Source organism: Phalacrocorax carbo, chromosome 27 (genome assembly GCF_963921805.1).
Source record: "Phalacrocorax carbo chromosome 27, bPhaCar2.1, whole genome shotgun sequence".
Classification (NCBI taxonomy): Eukaryota; Metazoa; Chordata; class Aves; order Suliformes; family Phalacrocoracidae; genus Phalacrocorax; species Phalacrocorax carbo.
In genome coordinates, this window is record NC_087539.1 from 2,594,523 (window position 1) to 2,604,898 (window position 10,376).

At 71.7% G+C, this 10,376-nt stretch overlaps 1 protein-coding gene across 1 annotated transcript; it reads left to right on the forward strand.

The window, feature by feature from the left end:
* The first annotated feature begins 73 nt into the window (after window positions 1-73).
* KRT8 (keratin 8) lies at window positions 74-10,004 on the forward strand. Its single transcript, XM_064474415.1, is given in 10 exon segments — window positions 74-287; window positions 289-465; window positions 3,132-3,340; window positions 5,803-5,863; window positions 6,013-6,108; window positions 6,199-6,363; window positions 7,667-7,792; window positions 8,916-9,136; window positions 9,394-9,449; window positions 9,528-10,004. Coding segments are annotated over 10 exon segments (1,476 nt in total). The 5' UTR covers window positions 74-131; the 3' UTR covers window positions 9,737-10,004.
* The last annotated feature ends 372 nt before the right edge of the window (window positions 10,005-10,376 follow it).

The window sequence follows — 10,376 nt, forward strand, 5'->3', positions numbered from 1 at the left end:
CACCCTCCTCACCTATTTTCCACCCTCCTCGCCCAGTTTCCACCCTCCTCGCCCAGTTTCCACCCTCCTCGCCCAGTTTCCCCCCTCGCCGCCCCCTCGCCGCCCCCCTCGCCCCCCCCCCCCCGCTCAGCATGTCCGTCACCATCACCAGGAAGACCGTGAGGAGCAGCTCGGCCGTACCGGGCCGGTCCTTCAGCTCCCGCTCCTACACGGCCGGCCCCGGCGTGAGGATGAGTATGGCTTCAGCCTGGGCCGGCTCCGGCGGGAGCCGTTACGGAGCCGGGCTGTGCCGGGGGCCGCCCGTCGCCCCCGGGACGGGGGGGGGGCATCGCGGCCGTCAGCATCAACCAGAGCCTCCTGACGCCCCTCGACCTGGAGATCGACCCCAGCATCCAGCGGGTGCGAAAGGAGGAGAAGGAGCAGATCAAGACGCTCAACAACAAATTCGCCTCCTTCATCGACAAGGTGGGGCCGGGCTGGGGCGAGACCCCCGCGGGGAGAGGGCTGGGACCCCCCCTGGGGGCCGCCGGAGCCCCTCGGGGACCTCCTGAGCCCCTCAGGGATGTGCCCACCCCTTCAGGCACATCTTCACCCCCTTCGGGACACCCAGACCCGCCCCCCCCGGGACCGCCTGGCCCCATCGGGCACATCCTGAGCCCCTGGGGGACGTTGAGACCCCTTCTGTGACACCCTGCCCCCCTTGGGGACACCCTGATCCCCTTGGGGACACCCTGCCCCCCTTGGGGACACCCAGACCCCTTCGGGCACATTTGCCCCCCCTTGGTGACACCCAGACCCCCTTGGGCACATTTGTCCCCTCCTTGGGGAGACCCAGACCCCCTTGGGGACACCCAGACCCCCTTGGGCACATTTGCCCCCCCCTTGGGGACACCCAGACGCCCTTGGGCACATTTGCCACCCCTTGGGGACACCCAGACCCCCTTTGGGGACACCCAGACCCCCTTGGGCACATTTGTCCCCTCCCTGGGGACACCCAGACCCCCTTGGGGACACCCAGACCCCCTTGGGAACATTTGCCCCCCCTCTGTGACACCCAGACCCCCTTTGGGGACACCCAGACCCCCTTGGGGACACCCAGACCCCCTTTGGGGACACCCAGACCCCCTTGGGAACATTTGCCCCCCCTCTGTGACACCCAGACCCCCTTGGGGACACCCAGACCCCCTTGGGAACATTTGCCACCCCTTGGGGACACCCAGACCCCCTTGGGGACACCCAGACCCCCTTGGGAACATTTGCCACCCCTTGGGGACACCCAGACCCCCTTGGGGACACCCAGACCCCCTTGGGCACATTTGCCACCCCTTGGGGACACCCAGACCCCCTTGGGCACATTTGTCCCCTCCCTGGGGACACCCAGACCCCCTTGGGAACATTTGCCCCCCCTCTGTGACACCCAGACCCCCTTTGGGGACACCCAGACCCCCTTGGGGACACCCAGACCCCCTTGGGAACATTTGCCCCCCCTCTGTGACACCCAGACCCCCTTTGGGGACACCCAGACCCCCTTGGGGACACCCAGACCCCCTTTGGGGACACCCAGACCCCCTTGGGAACATTTGCCCCCCCTCTGTGACACCCAGACCCCCTTCGGGGACACCCAGACCCCCTTGGGGACACCCAGACCCCCTTGGGGACACCCAGACCCCTTCGGGCACATTTTGCCCCCCCCGGGGACGCGCAGCCGCCTTTGGGGACACCCCGGTCCCCTCCCAGCGCTGGGGGCCGCGACACGGCAGCCGAGCCCTTGGGCAGGGAGCGGCGCCGGGGCGAGACGCGTGGGGGTGAGCGTTGCCCCCCTGGGGTGCAGCGGGCGCGCCCCCCACCCAGGAAGCAGCTCAGCGGAGGGGTGGGTGCCCCACGCCCCGGCGGCTCCCGCACCTGCTTCCGGGTGCTCCGCTGGGGCCGGGCTCCTCGCCCCGTCCCGGGCTGGTGGGGCCCATGGGGCGGGGGGGGACACACACGGGGATACCCCTGGGGGCAGACCCAGGTTGCCCCCAGGACCCCGCCCGGCACCCCAGACCCGGTGACCTCAGACTTGCACCCCGGGTCCCCAGTTTGCACCCCAGAAGCACCCCAGACCTAGTTTGCACCCAGGACCCCCCCCCGATTTGCACCCAGGACCCCCTGATTTGCACCCAAGTCCCCAGCCCTGCCCCCTGCCGCCCCTCTCACCCACCTCACCCTCTGCCCCTCCTAATCCAGCACCCAGGACCCCCCACATTTGTACCAGGATGCCAGATTTGCACCCAGGACCCCAAGCCCACCTTTGCACCCCACGCCCAGCCTTGCACCCCAAGCCCAGCCTTGCACCCAGCCCCCCCAGCCTTGCACCCCACGCCCAGCCTTGCACCCAGGACCCCCCAGCCTTGCACCCCAAGCCCAGCCTTGCACCCAGCCCCCCTAGCCTTGCACCCAGCCCCCTCAGCCTTGCACCCAGGACCCCCCAGCTTTGCACCCCAAGCCCAGCCTTGCACCCAGCCCCCCCCCAGCCTTGCACCCCAAGCCCAGCCTTGCACCCAGGCCCCCCCAGCCTTGCACCCCAAGCCTAGCCTTGCACCCAGACCCCTCAGCCTTGCACCCCAAGCCTAGCCTTGCACCCAGGACCCCCCAGCCTTGCACCCAGCCCCCCTCAGCCTTGCACCCCAAGCCCAGCCTTGCACCCAGCCCCTCCAGCCTTGTACCCCAAGCCCAGCCTTGCACCCAGGACCCCTCAGCCTTGCACCCCAAGCCTAGCCTTGCACCCAGCCCCCCTAGCCTTGCACCCCAAGCCCAGCCTTGCACCCCAAGCCTAGCCTTGCACCCAGGACCCCCCGGCCTTGCACCCAGCCCCCCTAGCCTTGCACCCAGCCCCCTCAGCCTTGCACCCAGCCCCCCCCAGCCTTGCACCCCACGCCCAGCCTTGCACCCAGGCCCCTAGATTTGCACCTGGGACCCCCAGCCTTGCCCCCTGCCGCCCCCCTCTCACCCTGTGCCCCTCGCAAACCCGCACCCAGCACCCCGTAACCCGCGGCCGCTGCAGCCGCCCATTCCCAGGGCGGGCTTCGGGGGGGGGGGGGGGATGACTCTGACCGCCCCCCCCTCATTCTCCCCATCCCGCCCCCCCCAAGGTCCGATTCCTGGAGCAGCAGAACAAGATGCTGGAGACCAAGTGGAGCCTCCTGCAGAGCCAGAAGACCACCCGCAGCAACCTGAGCGGGCTCTTCGAGGCGTACGTCGGGAGCCTGCGGCGGCAGCTCGACGCCCTGGGCCAGGAGCGCCTGCGCCTCCAGGCCGAGCTGGGCAACGTGCAGGGGCTGGTGGAGGAGTTCAAGAACAAGTCAGTCCCGTCCCCACCCCCGGTGCCCCCCCGCTGCCCCTCCTGGGGTGTCTCGCTGTCCCCGTCCCCCTCCCCCGCCCGCACCCCGCCTTGGGTGCCGTCTCCCCCCCCCCCCCCCGCCTCCCCGGGTGGCTGCGGGTGGGCGATGGGGCTGGGGGCGTCGCCTGCGGCCGCCCGTGGGGTGGCTGTGCCTGCGGAGGGGGTTCTGCTGCTGCCAGGGGTGCCCTGCTGGGTGGGACCCCGCCTCCCCCTGTCCCTCCCTGTCCCCCCGTCCCTCCCTGTCCCCCTGTCCCTGTGCCTCTATGCCCCTGTGTCCCCTCACCCCCATGTCCCCCCGTCCCTCCATGTCCCCCTGTCCCTGTGCCTCTATGCCCCTGTGTCCCCTCACCCCCATGTCCCTATGTCCCTCCATGTCCCCCTGTCCCTGTGCCTCTATGCCCCTGTGTCCCCTCACCCCCATGTCCCCCCGTCCCTCCCTGTCCCCCTGTCCCTGTGCCTCTATGCCCCTGTGTCCCCTCACCCCCATGTCCCCCCATCCCTCCATGTCCCCCTGTCCCTGTGCCTCTATGCCCGTGTCCCTGCACCCCTGCGTCCCTGTACCCCCATGGCCCCATGTCCCTGTGTCCCTCTGATCCCATGTCCCCATGTCCCCCTGTCCCTGTGCCTCTATGTCCCTGTGTCCCCACACCCCCGTGTCCCCCTGTCCCCATGTCCCTGTGTCCCTATATTCGCATGTCCCTCTCCCTGGGTCCCCATGTCCCCATGTCCCCACATTACCATATCCCTTGTCCCCCTGTCCCCATACCCCCGTGTCCCTGTGTCCCCATATCCCCATATCCCCATGTCCCTGTGTCCGCCTGTCCCCCTGTCCTTGTGTCCCCCTGTCCCTGTGTCCCCCGTCCTTGTGTCCCCCTGTCCCCATGTCCCTGTGTCCCCATATTCCCATGCTCCCATGACTGTGTCCCTGTGTCCCCATATCCGCTGTCCCCCTGTCCCCCGTCCCCCTGTCCCTGTGTCTCCCTGTCCCCCTGTCCCTGTGTCCCCCTGTCCCTGTGTCCCCCTGTCCCCCTGTCCCTGTGTCCCCCCGTCCCCCTGTCCCCCGTCCCCCTGTCCCCCCGTCCCCCTGTCCCCATGTCCCTGTGTCCCCCCGTCCCCCTGTCCCCATCCCCCTGTCTCCCTGTCCCCCTGTCCCTGTGTCCCCCTGTCCCCTGTGCCCCCGTCCCCCTGTCCCCATATCCCCCTGTCCCCCCGTCCCCCTGTCCCTGTGTCCCCCTGTCCCCCTGTCCCCCGTCCCCCTGTCCCCATGTCCCTGTGTCCCCCTGTCCCCCATCCCCCTGTCTCCCTGTCCCCCTGTCCCTGTGTCCCCCTGTCCCCCGTCCCCCTGTCCCCCTGTCCCTGTGTCCCCCTGTCCCCCGTCCCCCTGTCCCCCTGTCCCTGTGTCCCCCTGTCCCCCTGTCCCCCATCCCCCTGTCTCCCTGTCCCCCGTCCCCCTGTCTCCCTGTCCCCCTGTCCCTGTGTCCCCCTGTCCCTGTGTCCCCCTGTCCCCCTGTCCCTGTGTCCCCCCGTCCCCCTGTCCCCCGTCCCCCTGTCTCCCTGTCCCCCTGTCCCTGTGTCCCCCTGTCCCTGTGTCCCCCTGTCCCCCTGTCCCTGTGTCCCCCCGTCCCCCTGTCCCCCGTCCCCCTGTCCCCCGTCCCCCTGTCCCTGTGTCCCCCTGTCCCCCGTCCCCCTGTCCCCATGTCCCTGTGTCCCCCCGTCCCCCTGTCCCCATCCCCCTGTCTCCCTGTCTCCCTGTCCCCCTGTCCCCCGTCCCCCTGTCCCCCCGTCCCCCTGTCCCCATGTCCCTGTGTCCCCCCGTCCCCCTGTCCCCATCCCCCTGTCTCCCTGTCTCCCTGTCCCTGTGTCCCCCTGTCCCCTGTGCCCCCGTCCCCCTGTCCCCATATCCCCCTGTCCCCCCGTCCCCCTGTCCCTGTGTCCCCCTGTCCCCCTGTCCCCCGTCCCCCTGTCCCCATGTCCCCATATCCCCGTCCCCATGTCCCCCGTCCCCCTGTCCCTGTGTCCCCCTGTCCCCTGTGCCCCCGTCCCCCTGTCCCCATATCCCCATGTCCCCCGTCCCCCTGTCCCTGTGTCCCCCGTCCCCCTGTCCCCCGTCCCCCTGTCCCTGTGTCCCCATATCCCCCTGTCCCCCTGTCCCCCGTCCCTGTGTCCCCCTGTCCCCCGTGCCCCTGTCCCCATGTCCCCATGTCCCTCTGTCCCTGTGTCCCCTGTCCCCCGTCCCCCTGTCCCCCTGTCCCCCTGTCCCCCTGTCCCCCGTCCCTGTGTCCCCCTGTCCCCCGTGCCCCCCTCCCCCTGTCCCTGTGCGCCATATTCCCATGTCCCTGCACCCCCGTGTCCCCCTGCCCCTGCGTCCGCGCCCCCCCCGGTGCCCCCCGCCCCCGTCTCCCAGCCCTCCCCTCGTCCCCAAGGTACGAAGAGGAGATCAACCACCGCACCGACAAGGAGAACGAGTTTGTCCTACTCAAGAAGGTGAGGGGGGGGACGCGGGGGTCACGGGGCCGGGGGGGGGTCACGGGGCCGGGGTGGGGGTCACGGGGCCGGGGGGGGTCACGGGGCCGGGGTGGGGGTCACGGGGCCGGGGTGGGGGTCACGGGGCCGGCCGCCCGCTCTGCCCGCAGGACGTGGACGAAGCCTACATGAACAAGGTGGAGCTGGAGTCGCGCCTGGAGAGCCTGACCGACGAGATCAACTTCCTGAGGCAGCTGTACGACGAGGTACGGGGTGTTGGGGGGGGGGGTCGCGTCCCTCGGGGGGGCCCACACGTGCGCTGAGCTGCCCGTGCTCAGCCCCGCCGTCGCCCGCAGGAGCTGCGGGAGCTGCAGTCTCAGATCTCCGACACCTCCGTCGTCCTCTCCATGGACAACAGCCGCAGCCTGGACCTGGACGGCATCATCGCCGAGGTGAAGGCGCAGTACGAGGACATCGCCAACCGCAGCCGCGCCGAGGCCGAGAGCATGTACCAGGTCAAGGTGAGCCGCGGCGCCCCGGACCCCCCCAGACTTGCACTGGGACCCCCCCAGACTCGCACTGGGACCCCCCCCAGACTTGCACTGGGACACCCCCAGAGCCTCGCACCCGGGACCCCCCCAGACTTGCACTGGGACCCCCCCAGAGCCTCGCACCCGGGACCCCCCCAGACTTGCACTGGGACCCCCCCCAGCCTCACACCCGGGACCCCCCCAGCCTCGCATGCGGGATCCCCCCAGCCTCGCACCCAGGACCCCCCCAGAGCCTCACACCCGGGACCGCCCCAGCACCTCACACCTGGAACCCCCCCAGCCTCACACTGGGACCCCCCCAGCCTCACACCTGGGACCCCCCCAGCCTCACACTCAGGACCCCCCCAGAGCCTTGCACCCAGGACCCCCCCAGCCTTGCACCCGGGACCCCCCCAGAGCCTCACACCTGGGACCCCCCCAGCCTCACACCCAGGACCCCCCCAGAGCCTCGCACCCGGGACCCCCCCAGAGCCTTGCACCTAGGACCCCCCCAGCCTCACACCTGGGACCCCCCCAGCCTCGCACCCAGGACCCCCCCAGAGCCTTGCACCCAGGACCCCCCCAGCCTTGCACCCAGGACCCCCCCAGAGCCTCACACCTGGGACCCCCCCAGCCTCGCACCCAGGACCCCCCCAGAGCCTCGCACCCGGGACCCCCCCAGCCTCGCACCCAGGACCCCCCCCCAGAGCCTCACACCTAGGACCCCCCCAGCCTTGCACCCAGGACCCCCCAGCCTGGCACCCTGGACCTCCCATTTGCACCGACGACCCCCCAGTCTTGCACCTGGGACCCCTGATTTGCACCCATGACCCCAACCTTGTACCCAGGACCCCACCACCCTTGCACCCAGGCCCCCCCAGATTTGCACCCAAGACCCCAGATTTGCACTGGGGCCCCCCAGCCTCGCACCCAGGCCCCCCCAGATTTGCTCCCAGGCCGCCAGCGTTGCGCCCCGGCGCGCCGGCTGCTCCCACATCCCCGCGGTGCTCCCCGATCTGGGATGAAGAAAGCGCAGGCTCCTTCCTCCTCCTCTCCCCCACTTTCTCCCCCCGCCCGGCCCGCCCCCCCAAAGCCGGCCCCGCAAACCCCCTCCCTGCCCCACGGCGGGCGTGGGAGCGATCCTGGCTCCGAACCCCACCGGAGCCGCCGCGGCCCAGCCTCGAGCATCGCCCCCAGCCCGGGCGTGTCCCTCATGTTTTGGGGTGCTGGGGTGGGGGGGGGGATAAGGGGGGGGGGGGGCGCATCCCCACGCTGCCCGCTGGGGTCCCCGCAGTACGAGGAGCTGAAGACGACGGCGGGGAAGCACGGGGACGACCTGCGCAACACCCGCAGCGAGATCAACGAGCTCAACAGGCTGATCCAGAGGATGCAGGCGGAGATCGAGGCGCTCAAGAACCAGGTCTGGGAGCGGCCCCCCCTCCCCCACCCACCCCCCCCCGGCAGACAAAGCGGGGAGACGCTGCCCGACTACCCACCCCCGCACCCCCCCCCCGCGTCGGGAACCCCCGGGCCTCAGCTCCCCCCGGATCCCCCCCCGGCTGCCCCCTCAGCCCCCGGACCCCCCAGCTACCCCTGGACCCCCCCGGCTGACCCTGGACCCCCCCGGCTGCCCCTGGACCCCCCTGGCTGACCCTGGACCCCCCTGGCTGCCCCTGGACACCCCCGGCTGACCCTGGACCCCCTGGACCCCCCCAGCTGCCCCCTGACCCCCCCAGCTGCCCCTGGACCCCCCCGGCTGCCCCTGGACCCCCCTGGCTGCCCCTGGACACCCCCGGCTGACCCTGGACCCCCCGGAACCCCCAGCTGCCCCCTGACCCCCCCAGCTGCCCCTGGACCCCCCCGGCTGACCCTGGACCCCCCCAGCTGCCCCCTGACCCCCCTGGCTGACCCTGGACCCCCCCAGCTGCCCCTGGACCCCCCTGGCTGCCCCCAGACCCCCCAGCGGCCCCTGGACCCCCTTGGCTGCCCCCTGACCGCCCAGACCCCCCCAGCTGCCCTCAGCTCTCCCCGGACCCCCCCAGCTGCCCCGGATGGGAGGGGGGATGGATGAACTGGGATGGGGCGGGGGGGTGAAGGATGGGGGTGAGGGATACTGGGAGGTGGGGGGTACTGGGGGGCGAGGGGTCGTGTGGGGTGGGGGATACTGGGAGGTGGGGGGTACTGGGGGGCGAGGGGTCGTGTGGGGTGAGGGTTACTGGGAGGTGGGGGGTACTGGGGGGCGAGGGGTCGTGTGGGGTGAGGGTTACTGGGAGGTGGGGGGTACTGGGGGGCGAGGGATGGGGGGGTGAGGGGTGCTGGGACATGGGGTTCTCAAGGGCGAGGGGTGCTGGGGGGGGGGGGGGCGAAGGGTGCCGGGGCTGAGGGGTGCCGGCGCTTGGGGGCTGCTGGGGGGGGGGGGCAGGGGCCGCAGTGGCCCGAGGGGTGCTGCAGCACCGGGGTTGCGGGGGGGGCGCTGGGGACACCCCCCACCCCCGCCAGCCCCTTCCCCGGGTCAAATCCCCCTGCGCGGGCGCGGGTGGCAGCGGGGCGGCCTGGAGACGGCCATCGCCGAGGCGGAGGAGCGGGGGGAGATGGCCCTCAGGGACGCCAGGGCCAAACTGGCCGAGCTGGAGGCGGCTCTGCTCAGGGCGAAGCAGGACCTGGCGCGGCAGCTCCGCGAGTACCAGGAGCTCATGAACGTCAAGCTGGCCCTGGACATCGAGATCGCGACCTACAGGAAGCTGCTGGAGGGCGAGGAGAGCAGGTGGGGGGACCCCAGCCCACCTCGCTGGTGCCCCGGGGAGGGGGGGGGGGGGGTGACGCGGTGGGACCTGCGCCCCGTGTCCCGCCGGCCTCCCCCACCCCGTATCCCGCGGGCCCACCCGGTGTAGCCGCGGCTCAGGGCTGCGGGACGCGGCCGGGAGGACCCCGTGGGGTCCCTCTGCCACCGCCTCCCCGCCCGGCCTCGGGCATGTCCCCCAGCCGCCCCCCCCCCCCCCGACACCCCAGTTTCTCCGGCAGGCTGGAGTCGGGCATGCAGAACCTGAGCATCCACACCAAGACGACGGGGTACTCGGGTAAGGCGGGGGGGGTGCCTGGGACCTCCCCCCCCCCCTCCTTTGGGTGCCACCTCACGGTGGGCCCCTCTCCTGCAGCAGCCGGCTTCGGCGGGGGCTTCGGCGGGGGCTTCATGGGGACCCTCGTGGGGGGCTTTGGCGGAGCCTTCGCCAGCTCTGGCTACACCGTGGCCCCCCCGGCCCTGGAGAGCTCGTCCCTCCCCAAATCTCGGGCCATCGTCATCAAGAAGATCGAGACCCGCGACGGGAAGCTGGTGTCCGAGTCCTCCGACGTCCTGGCCAGCTGAGCCCCCCCTCCCGGGGGGGTCCCTCCGCAGCAGCCCTTGGCGGCCGGACCCGGCCCGCAGGCGGATGGGACCCCTGGAACCCCCCCCACAAAGGGCAACCTGAGCCAGTGCCCCCCCCGTCCCCACCGAGGGCTCCGACCCCCCCTTCCCCGGGTCCGTCCTGGCCCCCCCATGTCCCCTTCGGAGCTGTGGGGTGGGAATGGGGGGTCCTGCCCCCCCCCGGGGGTTCCCACTGGCTCCGCTGCCGGAATAAAGCCTTGGAAATAGGGAGATCTGGTAAATGCCGGGGCCAGGAGCTGCTGCCCATGGGGACGTGGGGGGGCTGGAGCAGTGTCTGCCCCCCCCAGGGGTGCCGGGATCCATCCCAGGGGTTCTAGGGTCCATCCCAGGGGTGCCGGGATCCATCCCAGGGGTGCCGGGATCCCCCCCAGGGGCTCTGGGATCCATCCTGGGGGTGCCAGGATCGATCCTGGGGGTGCCAGGAACCATCCCAGGGGTGCCAGGATCCCCCCCAGGGGCTCTGGGATCCATCCCGGGGGTGCTGGGATCCATCCCAGGGGTGCCAGATCCCCCCCAGGGGCTCTGGGAACCATCCTGGGGTGCCAGGATCCATCCCAGGGGTGCTGAGATCCATCCTAGG